This window comes from Lepidochelys olivacea (assembly GCF_965140295.1).
Source record: "Lepidochelys olivacea isolate rLepOli2 genome assembly, chromosome: 9".
Taxonomy (NCBI): domain Eukaryota; kingdom Metazoa; phylum Chordata; order Testudines; family Cheloniidae; genus Lepidochelys; species Lepidochelys olivacea.
Window position 1 is genome coordinate 44,075,173 of NC_140419.1, and position 24,651 is coordinate 44,099,823.

Consider the following 24,651-nt stretch of genomic DNA (forward strand, 5'->3'; position numbering starts at 1 on the left):
TTAAAAGTCCACATTTTGTATAGGAATCCACTAAGGAAATAATTTTTAACAAGTTCCATGCAAGAAGAAAATGGTTTCAAATTGACTTCATTTGCACTTATCCTTAGAGATGTTGGGTCAGATTCTTGGTTTCCACCAGCCTCCATTGATTAATTGGATGTATTATGCCTCAGGCTCCACTTGTGCATGCTTCAAAACTGAACACGCACACATGCATACGTGTTAATGTGCACCCGTTACAAATTAAGACTAGCACATCATCTAATACTTATTAATCCAAGTACACCCATCTCCACACGGAGAGACCAGGCATCAAACGTACTCCAAAGCATGTTTGAATAATCCTAATGGAAACAAATAGGACAGTGTGCAAGCAGCACAGTAGAGCTAATAAGAATGAAATATCAAAAAACATGCCCTAAGGCAAGATCTGCAGGAAGAAACAGAGCCACAGACTCTCACAAAGTAACTTCAGGAATGAAAAGGAATTAATGGGTTTGGGTCCTAATAGGAAATTTGTATGGGGGAAAATAACATTGCTAAATTGTTAATATTTCATCCTTTAAAAAAACAAACTGATTAATGGCCAGGAAATGTAGTTAAATGAGAACTGACGCTGCTAAACAAGCTATTTTCTTCAATAGGGGAATATTTGTAGATTTATCTGGTTGGTTTGAGGGGAAAAGATATTTCAAGTTTACCTTCTGATTATTTTTTCTCATTGAGCCTGATTATGCACTCATAATGGGGAGGAAAGGGACATCTCTTTATTGCCTGTGTCATCTACCCATTCAATGGGGAGATGCATCAGGGAGAAAGCAGCTTATGTCAGGCTGCTACATCCCCACCCACTTCATCTGGGCAGAAAGGTTGGGGAATAGTAGAGCCTTGGCTCCACCTAATACCACACTGGTCAGCACAGCTATATCAGTATGTCAAAGGACACACATTGCATTAGGTAAAGGGATGGTGCTGGGTACATTCCCAGGCCCCAGAGAGCAAGGGGAAACCAGGAAGCAGACTGTGAGTGTGTCAGTCTGCTCCCAGGGCAGCCCACCAACACAGTGCCCCATACAAAACCAGACCTGACCCCTAAAATTATGATTTAAAGCATGATTAACCTTACATAGTGCCATCAATTGCTAATCCAATACCACAGGAGAAAAACATCATTGGCCTATGGCCAGATCCCATTGCACTTGACATTGTGAAGTTGGATGAGGGCACTAGAAGGAAACAAAGTTTGGGAACCTTCCACTAGAAGGTACTATACATTAAAACTAGTTGTGAAGTGTTTTGTGGCAACAGTCTCGGTTTCAATGAACTTCCACTGAAACACAATTGTGTTGGAAGTGTGCCTCGTTTCCTGCCAGCGAGCTCAGGCTCTTGGGGAGTCCAGGCTCCGTGCTGTGCAAAGAGGAGGCTGGTAGCCCTGGAAGTCAGGGCTGGAGCAAGGGCTCTCAGGACCTCTAGGCTCTCAGCTCTGCGGCAGGGGACCCCATCTCCAGGGGGACTTCCCAGGCTGCTCCTGCATTTCAACCAGCTCTGCTATATGGACTTTTAGTCTTATTCCCCACACGCTCAGATGAGAGCACCTGTGATACAAGTTAGAGCGATTACTTCAGAAGGTATTCTAGTAATAGACATTGTACTGAGCTTCCCCTTAAAATGGGCAATTGACATCATGTTCTCTTTTCTTTTCTTTTTTTCTGTCAGATGTACTCAAAGAAAAGAAGGCCTATTCAGGAGATAGGAATGAACCAAAACCAACTGTGAAAAAGATTGACACCACGGCCACCATAACCACAACCAAGTCATCTTCTAAGCATGATCTAGCCGGAAATGTGGGCAATCTAGCCTCAAGTTCGTCACTCTCCATTGTAACGGCACTAGCGATTTTGTGGCACTGTCTGTCATAGCTGCGTTGTATTGCAACAACTGTCCAAGAATTTCTGTCCATTATCATTTATACCTACAGCCTTACCCAATGGAAAACAAAATTAAATGGCTCTCTACGATTAGATGGGGTATGTTAGAATGAATGCTAAAGAAAAGGCTGAGATTGGCTGATTGTGATTGTCAGCCCTGACACTGAAGAAGGTCCTTCATCATATCTTATCAACTCAAGATATAAAGGGAATGATGACAGGGGATCTGAGTAGTTTAAGTTATTGGAGTAGAAATAATCAACACTAAAATTGTAAATTACTGTGTTGGCATTTTTACCATTTTTCTCACTGGGTAATCTCACTGGTTGTTTCTGTTTGTTAAATTCTTGCGATAAATTCAAATGAATGATCATTCTTCTGGTGCAAGTTAATACGTACGGTATTTCTCTAGTGAACAGCTAATAACCTAAATCTATAGTGGTGAACCATGTCAAGTGAAGTACTCTCTACTAGTTTCATAATGTTCCTAAGTGGCCAAGAAGATAAGAGCATGTTTGACCCTTTTGTTTTCGCTCTTACTGTTTAGATTTTAGGACACAATATAGAAAAGCATATGGTATGTCTGTAATGTATCAATATAGTTGCCTTTACCATTTAAAAAATTTTTTAGAAACACTTAACGTTTCCCTGCTGCACAAAACTTCATTACCATATGCTCAAAGCTTACTGGATGAATGTCTGACAAAAGGAACCATAAGCAAACACTATAACGTTTTAATCAGCTGAATGCAGTTATATATGAAAAAAGCTACTTTAGTTCAAACATATTTTACCTGTTCCCTGTTGGAGAGGACCTTGTTTCCATCTAGGTGTCAGAGATATAAAGTGTTTGGATTCCTCCCACCCAAAAAGTGGTCTCCATGAATTATAGACCTCTATAGTACAATATGCTTCATAAACCGTGTATTATTTAATTATGTTTACTATTTTAAATTGTGCTATCACAGTAGAAGTAAATGTAAAACAATCTGAAATCTAGAACAACATTCTCAGTCATTTCTCACTTTGATTTTCTATACTAGACAGTGTCAAAATCTTCATTTTATTCTGATGAGAGTTTTTGATTTAAATCAAGGAAACACTGATGTGTTTTAAAACTATGATGGAAAGGTACTAGGATGTAATTAGATGCGTTGAGAACTAATATGTGTATTTTCTGACAACTGTATTTATAGTGCCATTGAAAATATATACATACGATACAGTATGAGTACAGTGATTACTGATAAATATATGAAGTATTGGGATTGTTATCGCATTTACTTAATTTCATAACCATTTCCACCATTTAATGGCCATTTTCATGCTGCAGGCTATGATGATAATTATGACGTACTGTTTTATAAGATTTAATGTAAAGACATTTGCCTTTAATTTTTTTTGGGGGGGAGGGGGAAGGGAGTAAAACATCTCTTTCAGCACTTAGATTTATACAAGCACTGACATTGATTCAAGAGACGAACCATATATCATATCAACCAAGTTCTGGGTGTGATAGTATAGAATAGGAGGGCAAGATGTCATTGTACTTGTGTGTGTTTATGTGGTATTAGCAAAAATTACTAATTAGCTACATATTTGCATAGTAGGGATTTGATATTTTTGCATTTGGTCTTTAAAAATGTGTCACAAAATTTTAACAAAGGTGGCACGAGAGCTGATTTTCAGTGGCACTCACACTGCCGGGGTCCCGGGGGGCTCTGCATTTTAATTTAATTTTACATGAAGCTTCTTAAACATTTTTAAAACCTTATTTACTTTACATACAACAAGAGTTTAGTTCTATATTATAGACATATAGAAAGAGAGCTTCTAAAAACGTCAAAATGTATTACTGGCACGCGAAATCTTAAATTAGAGTGAATAAATGAAGACTTGGCCCCCCACTTCTGAAAGGTTGCCGACCCCTGAGCAAAAGCATACACATATAGAAACTGAAAGTGGTCAAGACAAGCAGAATAGCATTCCAGTTTTTTTAATGCTGGAAAAACAATCTGGCACCACCAAGACAAAAAGGAACAAGATGCTTAGAGTATTATCATGAAACATTTAGTGTTAGAATTCTGACTTTTCAACATGTTAATGAGTTAATACCATTAAGTAGTGAGTTCACACTGTATTAATGAGAATGAATCTTGCAAACATAGTATGAAAGTTGCTGTAATACAATTTTTCAGAGTTCACTGATACAGTAAGTGAACAGCACCAGCCTATCCAGGCATACAGTAAAATTGCCATTTATGCACATTTTTACAGCCCTTGAGTGCTTTTAGAAAAGCGTACATTCACAGGGGCAGTTATGCAAGCTGTTCCTTTTGTACCTTGAAGTGATTTTCTAATTCTTTACAGTTTCACAGGACTAGATGGGATACCTGCCTTTACACAGCTGTATCCGTGATTAGGCACCTAAATATGAGCAATGGGTACCCAAATACTGATTCAGACACCTAGGGTGAGATCCTCTGCTGGTGTAAATCAGCAAAGCTCCACTGAAGTCATTCACAGATGTACACCAGGAGAGGATCCGGCTGTTAAGTCAGTATTTTCATAGTTGGGACCCTAAAATCAACATTTAGGTGAGTATATCAGCACTCGAATATCTCAAATATGTATTTAGGTGCCAAAATATGGATCTGAGTGTCTGTGTTTTGAAATTGGCTCTCCCAAATTCCAGATGTGCAACTTCTAGTTTGTGAGAGTTTGAACATCCACAGCATACCGGAATCTGCTTTTTGAGAATTGCTGTAAGAGTCATTGTACTACTGGATCAGACCACAGCGATTCATCTAACCTAGTATCATATAACCAAGAGTGGCCAGTACCAGTGCATCAGAGGAAGGTGCAAGACACCCTGCAGTAGGCAGTTATGAAATAACCTGCCCAAAGAGAAATTTTCTTCCTAATCCCCATTAGCTAGAGGTTGGTGTAGAACCTGAATCATGAAGATAAAATAATACTGCACAAACTGTAGGGAGAGAGATTCATCAATTCACTTCATTGGATTCAACCCATATTTTAATAAATACAGATGGGTACAAGGGAGGAAAGGGAGAAAAAGATACTATGGAGAGCTCAACATCAATACTTTTCACATTAACATAACTAGAAAATCTCCTACTGCATTTAACACTTTAAAGAGAGTAAAGGTCAAACTAGCATGTAACATGTTCGTAGTGTACATCAGAAATATGCGGCAGCTCTAAAGACATAATAGGATATTGTATCTAACACATTATGAAGCATTTTTCTTCACAGGTGAGTTGGAGCTGAGTAGAGGAATATTCTTCATTAGGTATCAAATTCACATCCAAATAAGGCAAAAACAACTGACCATATCCTACAAAGGAAGTATATCTTTTCAGATAAAAAATGAGATGTAAACATAGTTTTGCCAAGCAATTAGGAATTTTATTTAGCCAGTGCTCTTTTATGTGTGTTGTTTTGATATCTATTTTTAGTATTTTGCAATATCCGGTGTTTGTGAATGCAAAAACTGCCACATCCAGAACTTGCTCATTTGTGGGTTAAAGTGAGTCTGCTGAGGGTTTTGTTTCTTTTGTTGGAGGTTTTTTTTCCATAGTGATGTGTACTTCTGAACATACAGAGCAAAATTGTCCTATGTGGTGTCACCACTTTGCACTGCACCAATAACCTATCTTGGGCCAGGGAGCGTCACCCGAATGTAAAGGTTATTCTCCTGTTAGGGAGGATCATTCCTGTATAAGGGAGATGCTCCTGATAGCATTGAGCCAGCAGAGAGGTTTGTATGTCATTCTCCCTCCGGGCAGAGAGAAAAGTGGTTGGGGTTGTTGGAGGAAATGATACGTGGCTGAGATGCCTTGCTGATCCCCAGCTGTGTTCTCAACCTTGCTGGGGCTACTCAAGCCCTGCTGAAGTGAGAGCAGCCTGAAGGTTCAGGGAGAGTGGCCCTGTGAACAGTTGCAGCAGGATTTGCAGATTGCAAAGGTACATATTAAGGGAACTTTATGCTTATATGCCATTACTTGCACTCTGTGCAATTTATTGCACCCCAGGATCTGGCTCATAGTTTCTAGCCTACATATTGCAACAGTGAGCCCTATTTTCAAGTACACAAGCTATTGTGTCATTGCATAGAGAAATTTAGGACTCAGTAATGAATCTTTATAGGTACAAATAGTATCTGTCTGAGCTCTATAAGGGCTGCACAGCAATAATTATCTACTGCCACATTTGTTTCAAAAGATTTGTGTATGGGGATTCGGTAAGATTTCCATTTCTCTCCATATGCTACATCTGGTCTGTTGTTAACAAAAGTTCATTTTCCCTATGTGTGTCACTACATGAAACCTATTTTAACAATGTATTTTGATTTGATTCTCCAATCTAGAATGTGTTTCCTTGTCATTTATCTTCTGAAAGTTTATAGAGCCTTATTTTAACTGTTACAAGCAGTATAACCCTGGTTCAGCAAGCCATCCTTATTTAGCACAGCACATGCTTACCTTTAAGTAAGTCCCATTCATATCAATGGAACTTAAGCACTTGTTTAAGTCTGGTAACTGAATAGGAATGGACATCAATAAGCAAAGCTCAGAGTTGGGCTGAAATTGGCTGAATTGCACATAACTAATACATGGGTAAAATTTCACTCCTGTACAGAGACCCCCCGTAAGGCCTATGCATTGTTCAAATAGCACTCAAGCTGTGCATAAGCCTTTGCTCATCCTCTCTGCACAGAGGCAGATTTCACTCTGAATAGGAAATACAATCTGCAGTATAGTATATTTGCCATCCTCTTTCACAATATCATTGTTGAAATTTCAAATAATCTAGGAATAGTAGATGCTTGAGCCACATAGTGTCTACTGCAATATTGTGCTCTTAGGGTTGCTGCTTTTAGTGGCACATGGGATGTCTATCAATGAGCCGTGAAAGGGGGATCAAAAGTTGGCTTTTTTAGATGTGATGTGCTCCCCTCAAAAAGAGAAACAAACAAAAAACCCCACACCTGCCACAGTGATAATGTTAGATTAGCTATTCCATCTCCACAAAAGTCCAGAATTCTTCCCAATCATGCATTCTCCAGCATTTTCTCCTGTCAATTTCTAATGATTAAATTTTAATTTGGATTAAATATTAAGATACTAAAAAAGTTTTTAAAAAATGCCCAAGATAGAAAGTGGGCACACTTAAAATTCATTCTGGTTTTAGAGATTATAGATTTCAGAATGGTTTCCTGGACTTCAAATGGGGAACACCGCTAGACTCACTAATATGTCGAGAACTGTACCAAATTTTTTAAATGCACCAAGAGTATACCACGACATAATGTGTATGTGAGAGTCTAATTCACTGGACTCAGAAAGAAGTATAGAAATAATGGGTGCATTAGATTTCTTACTTATGAAAGCTAATATTTCTTACTTCTGATCAAAGTGTGCCCCCTTTTTTGGATTTTATGGCCTGTATTCACATCCAACTTGCTCAAATGTCTTTTGAAAGACAGCCTTGCCCCAATGCTGCTCCAGTTCTGAGAGGAGACTCCAGGACATAGTTGATAAGCCACATTTTTGTGCCTGAGATTATTATCAAGTCCTTACAATGGCACAGTATTCAACATTCTGGGCTTTATTAACATATCAGAATGGCTGCTACACTACAGCAGTATGATTTTCATTTATATATGGACATACACTAACTGAAATCTATTGGTGCTTTTTATGCAATACAGAAAGTACTTCAATAGATAGCAGGTATCAACTGCTAATGTTCTCATATCTGTGCAAAATGCATTAGTACTGCCTTGCACAAGTTCTACAGTTTGCACTTTATCATAATAGTTAATCTTTAGTAAATTGCCCAATACTTTGTAATTATAATATTAGCATCTAATTTAACACCATCTTTAAAAAATCATTTGTTGCATAATATAAGCAATTAACATTTATTCACTTTGTCTGTAACAGGGGGATATATAATTTATCCATAATGGCCTTTCTGTGCACCTAATTAGTACATGATTGAATTATTCTACAAGCTATGGATATTTAATTTAACCAGTAATATACTGCTAGCTTTGCAAATTCTTTGCAAATATACACTTTTAAAATTACTTTGCAGCTAAGTAGAAAACAATGTTTTCTTATATCTTCTGGGTTTACATGGTAGGCTTTTAGGCTGCAATACCAAGAATAGGTACTGACATTTTTCATTCACTTTAAAAATGGAATTAGTCAGATACCTCTTTTCCATAATTCATTATAGTATATCAGATTTATAGCCTGCTTTATTCTGTAATGAAAAAGAAAGCAATGAGACATCAAGAAGATATCTCCTAATGAAATTCTCTATCTGCATATGCATATGTTAGGAAGTTCTGCTGATTAGAGACTATATCAAAAGTGTTGCAATACTGGAATGTCAAGGATATGATGTTAAATTTGTGGAAATTGGATCAGGCTGATTAAGTGACATAAGTAAGTTTTTAGCTAGCTATATTTTCTATTTAAATGTGCAGTAAATTGAGTGAGATCACTTGGTCTTTCAAGAAAGGAGATTTGAGACAAACTTTCCAGCAAGAATGCCAACATCAGACATTTGATTTACTTATTTCATAAATGTCGTGGTAGCAGAAGTTCTGAGGCTTTTCCTCAGAGCAGAAGTTTGTGAGGCCGACTGTTAGGAAGGAGCCAGATCCCCTCCACTGGCTTCAGTGGAGCTATGCCAGTTTACACTGGCAAAGGATCTGACCCAAGAACATAAAATCCTTCCCAAAGAGCAGAATCTTATTTCACTTACAATTCTGATCTTATATTATGGAAATTCAGAGTAACTCCATTGACTACAAGTCTGGCTGTTTTGGGGTTTTATATTGCCATCCCTCACTAGAGTATATCAGCACCTTCCCCATAAAATCAATAGCAATAGCCACATGGGGATACTTAGAAAAATTAATCTGAATTATCTAACAGTGTGAATTTAAAATGGATTCAATTTTCTTGCATTAAATCCCTGTTTAGAACCTAAACCAAATTAAAATAAATTTATTTCTGAATGAGAGTACCCACACAGGGTTTTAATGCAGTTTAACTAATCCACTTTAAATTCACACCTTTAGTCAATTCAGATTACCTTTCCTGAGTGTCCTCTTGTAGACAAATCCATAGAATCTCTGATACTTCTCCCTTTTTGGGGTTAAAACTCAGCTTGGGATAGGAGAAGCAGAGTATTCAAATTGTGAGCGTCACTCATAGCGGAAAGGTTCTCTCAAAGAAGATTTTGCAGCATTGCCTAAAGACAGTCAGACTGAATTTGCTTGATCGCCTCTGGAAGATTGTTCCATAGCCAGATCTACTCAACAAAGAATATTTTGTCCCCAGCATTCATATACTTCATCCTGGACTTTGTGACCTACGTTGTCCCATAGGAGCACGATGGTCACAGATCCAAATCTGGTGTAGCTGGGGTTTGCTCTATTATTGCTTTGAAAAGTAGGACCAAGGCCTGATGTGCTCACAGCAGCCTAAACCATGGAGATGGTGGGCACCCGCATTCTGTACCAGTTGGAGCTTGCTTATCTTCACATTGAACTTCAGATACAAGGAGTTACAGTTATCCAGCCAGGTTACAGTAATCCAGCCTCGAGGTAACAAATGCACAGATCGCTGTGGCCAGCTCCTCATCTGGGAGGGAGAAACAAATTTTCCTAGCAAGCTGGAGGTGAAAAAAAGGCATTTTTGGAAACTGATAATACCTGGTCTTCCAAGCTTAATGAGGAGTCAAACAGGACCCTGGGGCGTGCACTACTTCAACATGGATTCCACTGGCTACAATGATTTACACTGGTACAACCTGCGATCAGAATCTGGCCTGAAAGAAGACTGTGTATTAGGGGAATGTTTCATTTTAATATGAAACTGAGTCAAATTCTGCCCACTTAACAGGAAAGGGAATGACTGTCAGGAAGGGGCCAGATCCCCTCCACTGGCTACATGGGCTATTTTCTGTTTTTGAAAAGAGCGATGAGACAGCTCATGCCCTATGGATGATGAAACACCTACGGGCAAAACACTTAGACAAGTTTCATAAACAGTACCCAAGAGAAGCAGTAATAAGACTTTTCTTGTTGTTCTCTAATTGGAAAATAAAAACATTCGTTTGACTGGAGCTTTGGTAATTTCATGTTAGCAATGAAGAATGGATGGAACATGTTCCCCTACTTTCCAGATGTTTACTGGAAAAGGCTGTTGTAGCACCAATACTATATAATACATTTATTGTACCTCATTTATTATATGGGACAGTACTAGAATTAAAAATAGAAACCAGTATACTAAACCTGCAATATACAACCTTTTATTGTATTTACTGTACTTAAATATATCAAAACTAAAATAGTATTAATGTTTACAATACATCAGGAGTAGAAGTTACAATAAAAACTCCTGCTTTGTTATTTAGGCCTTTAAAATTAGTTTATGGTTTCTTGGTCTTCTTTAGTTCACCTTCTTTTATGGAAACTAATAGGCCATTTACGTTTTTATTTTACATTAATTGTATTGTGTGTATTTTTAAGCTCCAAAGTAGATTGGTTTGGCCCTAAGCTGCATTCAATAAGTATTCATATCAGCTGAGCACTTGTTTTATTTTCAAAATTTTTGCTTGTATTTGATTGAATAAACTCATCAACTTTCTTCAGTTTGTTTTCAGTACTGAACCTGATAAAGAGTTTTTAAAAAGCAGTCCAAAATCATTGGCTTAATAATACTCAGCAAAGATACTTTGAGAAATTGTAATAAATGGTGTGATTTGTAAAGGACAGTGAACTGTGAATGGTAATAAAAATAAAAAATCCACAACAGGATCTTGCGTCCTCTATTTGAATTGTTTGTAACTTTTTTCTGGATACTTTTCATCATCTTTACTGTAAGTTACAAAACTGATAAAATCTAAAATAAAAGATTTTAACCTTTTTATATTGTGCTTTGAATGATGGATACAGAACTTTAGGATTGCTGAGGAAGCCTGTTGGGTCACACTTAGAGTATGTCTGGAGGCATGACTGCAGTTCATGTAGGCATTCCCGAGTAAACTTTGATCAAGTTTGTTTGGGAATGCCTACAAGTGCTGTTCTGACTGCAGCGTACACATACCCATAGGTTAAGTCATGACCATTTTCTTTAGTATATAGTAGTTTTCTCACTTTCTTGCCATTTATACCACTAAAGAGATGTACAGGTTCCCATCTCCTATTTTGGGATTGTTTAACATAACAAAAAGCTGGCAACAACCGCTCAGGAATCTCTACCCCGGATGCAACCAATAAACAGGACTCTTCACCAAACCTCCATAAACAGTCACCCCCACCATATCCCAACCACTTCATTCACCTCAGCAAAAAGACAGGCTGTCAAGGTTCCTTCCCCACTCTGAACTCTAGGGTACAGATGTGGGGACCTGCATGAAAGACCCCCTAAGCTTATTCTCACCAGCTTCGGTTAAAAACTTCCTCAAGGTACAAACTTTGCCTTGTCCTTGAACCCTATGCTGCCACCACCAAGCGTGTTAAACAAAGAACAGGGAAAGAGCCCACGTGGAGACGTCTTTCCCAAAATATCCCCCCCCCAAGCCCTACACCCCCTTTCCTGGGGAAGACTTGATAAAAATCCTCACCAATTTGTACAGGTGAACACAGACCCAACCCCTTGGATCTTAAGAACAATGAAAAAACAATCAGGTTCTTACAAGAAGAATTTTAATTAAAGAATCACCTCTGTAAAAATCAGGATGGTAAATAACTTACAGGGTAATCAGATTCAAAACATAGAGAATCCCTCTAGGCAAAACATTAAGTTACAAAAAGACACAAAAACAGGAATATACATTCCATGCAGCACAGCTATTTTACCAGCCATTAAACAAAAGGAAATGTAACGCATTTCTAGCTAGATTACTTACTAACTTTTTGCAGGAGATCTGAGCTGCATTCCTGATCTGTTCCCAGCAAAATCATCACAGACAGACAGACCCTTTGTTCCCCCCACGTCCCCCCACCAGCTTTGACAGTGTCTTGTCTCCTCATTGGGCATTTTGGCCAGGTGCCAGCGAGGTTATCTTAGCTTCTTAACCCTTTACAGGTGAAAGGGTTTTGCCTCTGGCCAGGAGGGATTTTAAAGCACTGTGGACAGAAAGGTGGTTACCCTTCCCTTGATATTTATGACACAGGCCTTGGAAAATCTGTGCCCTTTGCCAAATACTGAATTTAGGTTTATGAAATGTAGTCCCCAAATATTTGCTAGGACCAAGCCCTTGTCCTATCCTATCCTACTATCAGCCTGTGTATGTCCAGAGATTAGAAACATCCCACTTTTGGCTTAGTGTTGTCACTAGTAGGCACTATGGTGATATCTCTCCACATTGGAAAATGAAACCAATCCTAGATTTTTCCCACCATGTGGCTAACTATTATTGATCTATCTCAGTCATTGCTTTGCCACACAAGTGATGACAAAGGCAGACACCCCTATTTTGGAACACAGTTTTAAATTCCTTTAAAGAGCGTCTTTTTTACCCCTATGTCAGAACAGTCAGTCTTCTGTTAAAGTAGCTGACTAGACATCAAATCTATTTAATTTATTTACCTTTATTTTAGTATCTCCATGCTTCCTCTTGTTGTAATTCTTAAATGGGTTGTATGGAAGAACAGACAAATGAGCCACAACACACTTTTGAGCCTAGTGCTCCTGTTACTGTATATAAATGACTCCTCCTCCTCCTCCTATCCGTCCAAGTCTTTTTGTTCTTATTCAGATTGTTTTCCCAGTCTAAGGTGCTTTGAGTGGTACCTTTTAAAGCATCCCTTGCCTCCATGCATACTTGGTTAAAAATGCTTCCCATTCCAGGTCCTGCGTTATACGTAAAAGGCTCAGCTCAAAGTCCACACAGCATGGTCTCTGTTAAGCTGAAGGTTTTTGACAACATTCCCAGGCAAGAGTGTCTTCTCCTCTGCTGAGGAAAGAAGCTTGCTTGTTCTTTGAAGCACTGGTTTGTAAAAGGCCTTTTAATTTGAAAGCTCTCACATTCATCCTCCAGTTAAGCAGGTGTCTAATTCTGAAGTCCAGACTCGTTTCACTTCAAAGGACTTTTTTTCCTGATTACATTAAAAATATGTTTCCTTTTACATTTCAAGATAGGAACGTTATTTTAAAAGCCTGATTCTCTTCTGATTCAATATTCATTTCCCCAAAAAATATACAACCCCCTTGCAAGTGTGATCAGAAGGCTAGTTCTTAATGGTGGGCCCAAACTGTCCAACACTACAGAGAAACATACCCTCCTGCTATTCTCGTGACAGAAATTATTGTAACAGTGTATGAACAGCGTGAGGCCTTTGTCACAGTCCCTGCAGGGGCCCGAATAAGTCCTTTTTAACAGAATAGTGACATTTGTCTGCATGTTTCATACACCAACTTTTGTGCAGGCCCCCCCCCACCCCCCCAAAAAAAGGTGCTGTTTTAGCCTCCCTCACCCTGGAAATTCCACTGTGATACAACTCTAGACGCGGTGAAGGGCCTTACCCGAATAAGGCAAGTAATAGAGGAGTAGTCTGGCTTCTTTTCTGTACAAAGATTTTCCTTCAAACTGTGCTTGCCAGCTTCACATTTTGAAACAAATAGACACTTTGGAAAGAATGCTCATCACATCCTAACGATCTGCAAACCAAAAATTATCTCCTGCCCTCCCCCAGGGACTAAACCAAAAGACTTTCTGCTTCCATGAGCAGAGACTGATTTTATTTACATTTATTGACTCTCCAGGGGGAGTCAAAGTTAACTTTAGAGGACACAAATAAGAAGGTTTTGAACTCCAATGGCAACAATAACCCACACACTAAATTTGCATCTAAAGCCACAAATTACCATGTCACTTCTTGCAGCCCCATTTTGAAGAAATGCCATCTCTATGAAAGGATTTATTTTTCCAAAGAAAGGAGGAGGAGATTAACCTGGACAACTGTAGTCTGTCCATTGCCAGTGGCTACTCAGTAACTATTTAAAGGCTTCTCCCACATGCCTCAGTTGGGCCCAGATCATATCCTGAAGGAGAAAATATTCACACAGGAGAGAGAAAGCAACTTCCCCTACACAAGGTTACCACTCAGTTGTTCCACTGGGGTTGTCCAGGCTTGTTCCACTGTGGAAATAGCTAGGGTTCATGCAAGTGGCTGGAGTTTGGTTTCACAGATCTTGGGAGATCCAAGGGACTATGTAACTGGTTTCCAGACTCTCTAGCTAGCCTTGCTGCTAGTGTTTCCCCCTGAGTGTGACCTGCACTGAGGATTGGGGAATGCCACATGGCACAACGCTGTTGCTGCCCTGTAAACCACCATCCCCAATCCCTACACTGGAACTAGTGTTCTATGGGATTAAGAAGAACAGGAATGCTGTTGCCATGGGACCTGCACTTCCCACACTACTGTTGAGTCCCCTACACCCAGAAGTGGATGGGATCTAACTCCTTGGAGACTCCACAGCATTACAATAATCCTTTAGAAAGGGGGGGGGGGGAGCTTTTTCAGACATCCCAGCACTTGATGGAGATTTGAACCATATCCCCAGTTCTGAAGCAGCAAGATAACTCCAGAGTCTGCTCCCTTTATTTTGTTACACAAAATGCTAAGGAGTCTGCCTCCATTTCCCCAATCTGAAGTGGTCAGATTTTCCGTGTTGAAAATTAACATTTTGTTATAGAGCAATTCAGAGCTGCACAACCAGAAAGTGTCTTAGTCTTGTTGGATTTAAATGTGGATTTCTACTCACCTATCAATAACTAGCCCCCTGCTACACCAACACTGTACATTGCTTGCTTTCACTGTATATCACCAAAAGTTGATACAAGGTACTAGTAATAGTGATAGCGGTTCTGCCAAAGCACAAGGGCCTTCCCACCTTCATGACTGGTTGATCACAGCTTTTCCCTCCAATGGATTCAGCTAGCAGTCAGTCATCTCAATTCTTTCAACTCTTGGTTCCATCTTAAAGTGAATGTAAAGCTTTTGAGCCACTTTTAGTGCCTCAGTTACATTATGGCCTTTCTTTAAATACAAATAAAGCTACAGTGGTGACACCACCTGGGGAAAAAGTAACCAGCTTCAGAGAAGTGACCACAGGTCATTGTTTGACTGGGAAAATGGATCTCAGAGAGTTGTACTCTCACCAAGGTCACATAAATTAGTGTCAGAACCACAATCTGAACTGATGTCCAGCTTCTAGTCCTGTGCATAATTCACAGAACACAATGTTCACAGACAAGTTCATTAACTTCTCTGAAACTTTGGTTTCCTGCTTGTAAAGTGGAAATAATATTTACCATAGTTACTATCTGAAAACAGACTAGGAATTAAAGAGACAGCATGTGCCAAGTTACTATCCAGTGGTAGCTGACTACTTGTACTCCAAACAGGAAATCTCAGTGGTAACTGTGTTGGCAAATGTTGACGTTCTAATAGCGTCTACATATTATGTCCACAGCCACAGATATGCAAGTAAGTTGCAATAGCCCCTTTTTTACAGAATAGAAAATTTAAATGCAAAACAACCCTGGCACTGGCAGCAGTCATAGATATATAACAGGAAAGTATTTATTCCAGTTCTCCTGGATGCTGCCATATACCCCCCACCCTATGGCAAAATAAGAATGTGAAATATGTTTCAGTCCTACCTAAATACCAGCCAGCCACGCAGCCACGGGAACAAGGCAAACAATGCTTCCAAGCAATGCCCTTTTCACATACTCCATTTTCATCTTAGCTTAGGCAAATCATTGCCACTTCTGCAGGAGCAAATTAGGGAACCCTTTTGCTGTTGAATACGGAATATCAAACTTCAAATATAAGAGTATGTGGGGCAAACTTCCCTCTCTAACTTAAATATGCAGGTATGGCTACTGTGATCTCTGCTGAATGCCAAGACTACAGAATTGATGTAGAAGGGACAGGGTTCAAGAGTCTTTTCTTAATAGGACAGGAACTATTTCTCATGAGGTTTAGGGTTTCTCTGTGAATCTAATTGGCATAGCAGGGGGACATGTAATTGGTCCAGACAATCAACTGAAATGTGCCAAACACTTTCTCATGGCAATAACTCATCTCATGGTGATCAAATTTGCAGGGTTAAATAAATGAGTTATAACTACAGCAGAAAGCAAGAATACTCTTAGGAGATGGTCCTGACTGGGAAACCATCACTAGTATCAGCAAACATAGGACAGGATCTGGGATTCTATTCTGAGGGGGTAGGGTGACCAGATGTCCCGATTTTTATAGGGACAGTCCCGATTTTTGGGTCTTTTTCTTATATAGGCTCTTATTACCCCCGTCACAATTTTTCACACTTGGTGTCTGATCACCCTATGAGGGGGTGAGGAGCGGGAGACAACTGTTAAGGTATCCTCAAACCCCATAGTACTTAGTCCTGCCTCAGTGCAGGGAACTGGACTAGCTGACCTATGGATGTATATGGGGGCAAATATAGTACAGCTACTGTTGGTTGGTGGCAATTCCTCCAAATAGGTATAAAGCGTCAACAAAGCAGAATCTACAGCATGTTGGAATCACAACAAATTATCTACATGCAGTATGTTAATGTTAAATATGAGCATAAAGCAATAATGAGTGTTATTTCTATTGATAAACACATCTTCAAATTTTTGATAATACTAAAATAGCTGACAACTAGCATGTAATTTACAAAATATTTTGATCACACTGATTTTTCAGAAATTAGGGATAACACTGCACCACATGTGCACCCAGAGCATTGTACGGTAACGTTTAACTTGTCAGCCTCTGGATGCAATACCAAATGGCGCTGGTGGAGCCCACTGAAAACGTGTCTGTTTGGTTCATAGCTCTGTTTCAAGGATGCTAAGGGGAGGCACACAGAGCAAAAACTCTTGACTCCTGTTCAAGCAGAACATTTCCTATATACACTTGCAGATTCTTCCCCACTGGGAGAAATAAAGTAGGGTGATTAAGTTAGCTAAGAGGCCATTTAAGCACCTCTTCTACTTAACTTCCAGGCAAGAACTTATTTTGGTTGCAAGTGAGGGCATGATCGCGAGGGCTAGTAACAGACTATTGTCATTGGGAAGGACGTGTTGCTGTAGCGGTGTTGGTCCCAGGATATTAGAGACAAGGTGGGTGAGGTAATATCTTTTATTGGACCAACTTCTGTTGGTGAGAGACAAACTTTCAAGAAGGAAAGCAGGCAGGCAGGCCAACACAGAAAGTGAAAGACAGAAACAGTACTAAGGTAGACTCAAATAAGAGTTAGAGTAGAATTTTGAACATTAGGATTATTTTTCTGTTTAGCATCGGATACAACAGAAGATGCCCAGAGTTTATCCCTGACCTTATACACTAAGTAATGGACTGCAGAGGAAATGGTTCTGTGTTTGGAAGCAGCCAAAGATTAACACATTATAGAAAAGCATCCAGCCAGGATGGGAGAGAAGAGGTTTCTTGGCCCAAAATTAAAGCTTCCCAGTTATCTGCTTCTTGCCAAGACACAGTGAATCCTCCCGTCCAAGTCTGAGCAGAGCTTTGGGTAGGAGCCATGATTACTGTGGCCAATCTCTCCAATTATCTCTGTAATCAAAGTTTTATCATCTCAGGAAAGTATCAAACTAAAAATCAGAGGGGAGCCCTGTTTATTAGGACAATCTTAGCCCTTGAAGTTCCCAAGAACACCACTGCCATGTCTAGTGGTGCTGTGGGTGCGTGATCTAATGAGAATTCTGGAGGATGAGAGAAAGAATTGTCTGGTGGCTAAGGCACAGCTACTCTGGATTTACCCCATGTGAAGTTAGAATCTGACTACTTATATTCACAAGCAAAAGTATCAAGGGAGAACCCATTCTGCGAACACAACGGAAGAGCATCAGACACTCATCAATACATATGTAAGGAGACTGTTGCCCCCTTACTAACATTCAGTGGGGGTGTTTTAGTTGCTAGCTCCCAGTACTAGAAGGGGAAGGGTCCATGGGAAATCAGGACCCTGAGACTGACAGTCCCCAGGAACAATGGGGAGAGGCCAATGCTCCAGATCAGCCTGAATGACAGGGTGGGCAGGCTAATCAGAGAGTCAGGAGGCCAGGGAGGTCCCATCCTCCGTGTGAGCTGGAATTGCCTGGGTCAGACAGAGGGGGGGGCCGAGCTAAGGAGAAAGCAGGGGCCTATGCTGAGCTGTGCCAGATCCAGAGAGAGCAGACCCTGTCCTGGGAGCAGAGCTGCAGCCCCAAAGCCAGAGGCACAGCCCAGAGAGAGCAGACCTGCTCTGGGAGCACAGCTGCAGCAACCAGAGGCAGAGGGGCCAGAAAAGCAGCCCAGGAAGCAGGTCAGTGCTGGGAGCAGAGTCACAGAAGCAGCCTGCAGAGCAGACCTGTCCTGGGAGCAGAGCTGTAGCAACCAGAGCCAGAGGGGCCAAAGAAGCAGCCCAGGGAGCTGGAGGCAGAGCAGCACCAGCAGTGCAGAGACAGAGTGGTGGAGCTGGGGCTGGAGTAGTCCGGAGCTGGGTGCGGTGAACAGCTGGGGAGAGCGAGGGGGACCCTCGGCAGCAGGCCCAGCACAGGGAGACGCCTCAGCCAAGAGGCTCTGCAGGCCAGGCTTGGCTCGTAACCCCGACAGGGCGGGGGCGACACTGGGAAGAAGGGCCCTGCCACCTAGGGCCTGAGAGTGTGTGGCCACCACCAGAGCAAGTGTCCAACCCCCAGCATCCCTGTAGCACAACCAGGGCCTGAGGAGGAGGCCTGGGACTTACAAGGAACAGACTGTGAACTGCCCAGACATTCCAGAGACACTGTTTGTGATGTTCCCTGCCACAGAGCGGGGTGATGTGTTTCCTTTAACCTTTCTCATTTTCCCTTATTCTTTTTAAATTTAATTGTTGATTAAATAACTTGCATTTGCTTTAAATTGTATGTAATGGTCAGTGGGTCAGAGAAGTGCCCACTGCAAAGAAAGTACCCCGGAGTGGGGACACCCTAGCCCCTGTCCTAGGTGACCACTGCAGGGTTGGGGGTCGAGCCCCCCAGGAATCCTGGGCCCAGCCTCGGTGGGGTTACGAGGACTTTGCCAGACAGGAGAGTGGAAGGGGAGTCCTCAAGGGCAGGGAGGCCACTGGGTAAAAGAAGTGGGAGCGAGGATTCAGATCCTTTCTCTAGCCCACTTCACCGGGGTAGGGCAGAAGCCAGGAAAGTTCCCCACAATAGTGGGACTATTCCCCTGCTTACACATAGAATGCTTGAAATATCAGAAGAGGAAGCCACTTTTCCTTTGAGATACCTTTAATTTATAGAAACAACCATTCAAACGTCAAGCGTCCAAGGAAATCAAGTATAATTTCTCAGGAAATACTCTAGGGAAGAAGAAAATGACTTGCCAGAAAATTTCTTCAGCTGTGCTGAAGGGAAAACTGTGTCCTGAAGGATTTTATTTTCTACATTGAGTGTTTTATTTTCTTGCTGGAGTGTGAGCTCTAATTTCTTTTGTGCTTACTCCCCATCCCATTTGTATTTGGTTTTCTATTGGAGAAGGGGAAGAGCGTACACGATGGCTTTTTAAAAAATTTTAAGCCAAACTGCTCCTCACTTAAAGCTGCTAAATGAAAATGCACCTCTGTGCTTTGCAAGCAAGCTGCACTCTGTGGTCCATGGTCTGTGTTTTCAGAAAGGGCATTATGACTAGGGATGGGCAAACTTTGTGATGGATGCCTGGGGCTTTGAGAACCTCACTAGTTAGTTCACAAAGCAAGTCTGAGTTTGCAAGCCTTTCTTCCTGTAAGTGAAACTGGAGTTGTAGTTAGTTGTCTTTTAAGTGAGTGAAAGAAGAACAAAACAGTTTTTTTCTAGCTAAAGCCTAGTGTTAAGTGTACAATTTTAAGGATCGAAGAGCCCACCATGAAGTAGCTCAAGCCCCTTGACTGGGACTTCAAAGAGGCCTAGAGGAGTTCGGTGGTCAAAGGAGCTGTGTGGGAAAAACAGATTTTTTAGGCATATTATATATAACAAATATATATAACAAAACCCCACCCTTGTTTCAGGTCAACATGAAACAATTTTGTTAAAAAAAATTCAGCGAACTGAAAAGTTTACAAAAATCATTTTGGGTCAAACAGTGTTTTCTCATTTTTGAGCTTTTTAAAAAACTGAAATAAAATTTAGTACAGTTTGAAACAAAGTACTTTCAAATCAAACTGTTTTCTTTAGAAAATGTCAAAGTGAAGAGTTTCAATTGTCAGAAGTTTAGTGTTTTTGTTTTCTAACAACCAGTTCAGTGAACCTGAATTCACAAATGTTTCAGTCAATCCCAATCCTCATTTTTGGTGAAAAAGGTTTTGGCTGAAATATTATATCCAGCTCTAGTGCCTAACTCTTATTGCAAATTTATAGAGCATTTAATTTCTTTTCCCTTTTTAAAAGGCCTTTATAATTTTTGGAGAGGGATTTTCAAATATGCTTCTCCCACCTGTATCCATACTAATATATATATATAGTTTTACATTATTTTCTCTCGCTCACCTCATTCTTTTCCTCATGGGCTCTCTATATTGTTCTCCATTCTGTCCAATCTCTACTCTATTGTTCATCCTGTTGGATTTCTGCTCTCTGCCCATCTTTTCTCCTGCTTCATTGCCTTCTGCTCAGGAGGGGAGGTTAACTCAATTTCGTGCTTAAATCTGAGCTGCACCCATGCTGCTGCCAAAGTGTCCAAAATGAAGGCAAACATTCTCGTCTATCACAATATTTACTTAACCCTCTGCTGCCTCTTTTCCTTTAGGTCTTAGTTCTCTTGGGTTAAATTCCGCCCTATGGTGATTGCCCCCCCTCAAAAAAAATCCACGTAGCCAGTTTTTACTAGCACATACGGTTGGCCCCAGCACTATCTCTAGTACATATTGCTAGGTATTGATGTCCCTGTAAAAGAAGGACCCTCACTCCAACAGGAGTGTTTTAAAAAGGGGGTGCTACAGGGAGACCATAAAGACTTGGAGGGGAGATGAAAGACCTTAAACCTTCCTCAAAAAGAACTGATCAAATAAGTCTCTCTCCCCCTTGTCTGTCATTCCCAACAGAGCATGGGTTGTTACCAAAAGGAAGTTCTTCAGGAGGACAATTTCAAAGGGCATGTATGGATGTTTTTAAAAAACAAATTGAGTGTGTATTGGGTTCACATTACCATAGTGTATGTGTACTGCTTAGCTCTTTCCCCATGGATAGGTCTCCTTAGGTTCCAGACAGGAATAAATCACTCATTCATTAACTAGAGGGCTGTGAATCCTGTTCTTTCATTGGTCAATTAGTCATCATCCACAAAGGCCATAAGCTCCAGCAGACACAGCTTTTCCATTTCCCATGGACACATGCTCTTCGGATAAAGAATTGTCACTTTCTACTGAGTCTGGATTTCTTTTACTTTAAAGAAACATGGGGTAGTTTCACAGCTTCCTCAAAAGCCTCAGCTCCTCTCTACTATGGTGGCAATTTTTCTTCTCCAGTGCACTGGGTAACAAATTTGTTCCTTGGTACAGTTTGTGTTGGGCTGAATTTAGGAAAGAAAAGGGTAAAGCCTACCAGAAAAGGGTAGAACCCACAAACCAGCCTTAAATACCATAGTCAGTACTCTTATTAGACAATATTTTCCCTCAGCTAACATCAATTTGTCCATATTAATCAATATGGACAAAAAATCGAGCTTCTGTTCTTTGGGGTCTCATTACATTTTCTTTAAGGGTTGTGAATTTCCCTGTGTAGGTAATATGAAATGTCAATAACAAAAGCAGAATCTTTCAGCGCCTCTCTGCATAGAAGAGGGACCTCCCTTTCTGGCATCAGGTGAAACCTCAGGTTTCCCTTCTTGCAGGTGGCAGTCTCCTCTTGCGGACTGGGGAAGACATTTTGTATTGGGCTAAACTAACCATCCAGGCCAAACAAGAGAGTCTTTGCTTGGTTTAAGAGAAAGTTATCCTGTTGGGATATTCTCAAAATTGTTCTCTCCCTCCTTGTTCCCCAATCTCTCCTGCTTTCCTGAGGGATTTAACATAGCTAGGCCCCTGGACAATGAGACATATGAAATTCAGGGTATAGCCAGATCATGTCCCTGAGCTTTGTGCATTTCTCACCCCTCCAACACGGAATGAGGGAGTTCAGCCACTTCCACGGTCTTGTTTCTCCTTTCTCCAGACCCCACAGAGATGTCTACATAGGACAAGGATTGAGTGGGTTGAGGAGCAAATAGTGCTGTGTTGAGCGGGGGTGGGGCCAGTGGATGGACACGTTTCCTCCACTTGATCCATGATAATTCTTTCCCACAGCGCACCCTCCACAGAGGGAATCTCCATTTAATTTGGGTCTTGGGATAGCTGTGGCCAAGATGGTTGCTGTTAGGAGCAGGATGCTGATGGCACTGGAGAGTAGAGACTCTGCAACTGATTCCACAGAGATACAACACCACGCCATCCAAAACTTAGGTGCGGGAAACTGAGAAAAGACCCTTCCCCTAGCTCCTGCTGCCTATTAGAAGGAATAGTTTGGACTACTCCCATGTGTAGCTGGGTCCTACAGTAACTAACCACTCAGGAAACAGACCTGGGCATCATCGGTGTACAGAGCTAGTAAGAACCATTCAATTGTTAGCTAGCTCAACAAGTGGGATGAAAACTACTACTAAAGATATAATGCCAAGACAGAAATCAATTCAACTGGATTGCAGTAATAATTCCTGGTCACCTCTTCTGAACATGGTGTCCAGAAACTGGAGACAAAAATTGAATCAGAGGCATAGGATAGAGACTTTTGTGTTAGGGGAGACTGAAAAAAAATCAGGACAGTTTCCTTTATATGATAGAAGTATAAAAATTAATGTATGGTGTGCAAAAGGTTAGTCAGGTACACCTGTTTACCCTTTCTCTTAACACAAGAAGAATGGGATGTCCAGTGAAAGGCAACAAATTTAAAAGTGATAAGAGTATTTCTGCCCTCCTCCCCAAACACACAATGCACAATTAACTTGTGGAACTTACTGCCACAAGGTATCTTGGAGTCTAGGAGTTTGGCAGGATTCAAAATAAGTGGACACTTTTATATGGCTAATCATCACATCATTTACATTGCATATTTGAAAAAAGCCACCCATTCTTCAAGACTTAAGACAAGAACCAGCTCACAGGGGTAGAAAGAAGAATACCCTATGGGTGGGTTATTCCACAATTCTCCACTCATGAATTTATTCCACTTTCCTCCAAAGCATCTGGTACTGGCCTACTGTCAGAGAGATGCCTTGGAGTAAAATAGATATTTGGGGTTGAGTAGGACACCTCTTGTTAGCCACTAGTAGGCTCTGCCAGTCATTCAGAAAGGAGGTGGAGATGAACCTACAGATATAAACATAAGCAGAATCCAGTTAGCAGTTCCTTGAGTCTGAGCTGCCACATGAGCAATTCAGGACAGAGGCCATCCCTTGTTTACTGACAGATATTAGTTAGCTGTATTTTTAACTGTGAACTTAAATAAAAGACACCATTTGAAGTCTGGGGGTGCTGGGAACAGATTAATAGGAGTTTCACATCCCATGTGTTCAGGTCTGAGTAATGAACAATCAGATTCATGCCCATTTTAGCTGCAACTAGCTCATCTACAATTGATCCAAGTGGCTTATATGCTATACATTGAACTCATCATCGGCAATTCCTTGAAGTTGAGGATGATCTCTTGCACAGGTTTTATTTTTCATGGGTCCTTTGGTGACTGAGGACTCTGATCCTTGAGCCAGAGGCTCATTGGCAGACATTGCAGGTGGTGTTGGAAGACAGGGTTGGGCCACGATTGCTGCATGACGGTAGTCTTTCCTTTCTTTTCTGGCATTTTTCTGTGACCAGGGCAAGGCAATTTTCCTCAAAAGTAGACATTCCCTCTCTGACAAAAAGAAAAGGAGTACTAGTGGCACCTTAGAGACTAACCAGTTTATTTGAGCATAAGCTTTCGTGAGCTACAGATCACTTCCTCGGATGAGCTGTAGCTCACGAAAGCTTATGCTCAAATAAATTGGTTAGTCTCTAAGGTGCCACTAGTACTCCTCTTCTTTTTGCGAATACAGACTAACACGGCTGCTATTCTGAAACCTCTCTGACAAGTTTTTGCCAGTTATCTCTATCCTGGGCGGCTGTCTCCCAGTGTCGGGTGTCAATGCCACGTCTCTTGATGTTTATCTTGAGGATGTCTTTAAAGTGTTTCTTTTGGCCTCCACATTTCCTTTCTCCTTTGGTGAATTGGGCATTCAGCAGTTGTTTTGGTAAGCATACATCAGGCATGCGCACACAGTGTCCGCTCTACCTCAGCTGGTGCTGAATAATTAGGGCCTCAACACTGAAGATGTTGGCCTCTGTGAGGACACTGACATTAGTGCGACGATCCTCCCACTTTCTGTTGAGGATCTTCTGAAGAAAATGCTGGTGCTGGTGTTCCAGGTTTTTCAGGTGTTTTCTATAGGTCACAGCTGTAGAGGAGAGTTGGGATTACCACTGTTTATAAACTAAAAGGCTAGCATGTGTTCTGATGTTGTGATTGTTGAACACCTGGTGAGACATTCTGTCAAAGGCAAGGCTGATGCAGTGGATTCTGTGCTGAATCTCGATGTCTGTGTCTGCCCTCTGTGAGAGATGGC

At 40.9% G+C, this 24,651-nt stretch overlaps 1 protein-coding gene and 1 long non-coding RNA gene across 3 annotated transcripts in view; one reads left to right on the forward strand and one right to left on the reverse strand.

Annotated features, from left to right (window-relative positions):
- Positions 1–3,213, forward strand: part of LOC311526006 (glypican-5-like) — a 601,789-nt gene extending 598,576 nt beyond the window's left edge. For both annotated transcript variants that reach the window (XM_084638600.1, XM_084638601.1), the window contains one exon: positions 1,717–3,213. In XM_084638600.1, coding sequence (XP_084494726.1) covers positions 1,717–1,919 — 203 coding nt within the window. In that variant the 3' untranslated portion in view covers positions 1,920–3,213. The remainder of the gene's footprint in view (positions 1–1,716) is intronic.
- LOC311526008 overlaps positions 1–24,651 on the reverse strand; it is a 73,648-nt gene that overhangs the window by 13,448 nt on the left and 35,549 nt on the right. The window lies entirely within an intron of this gene.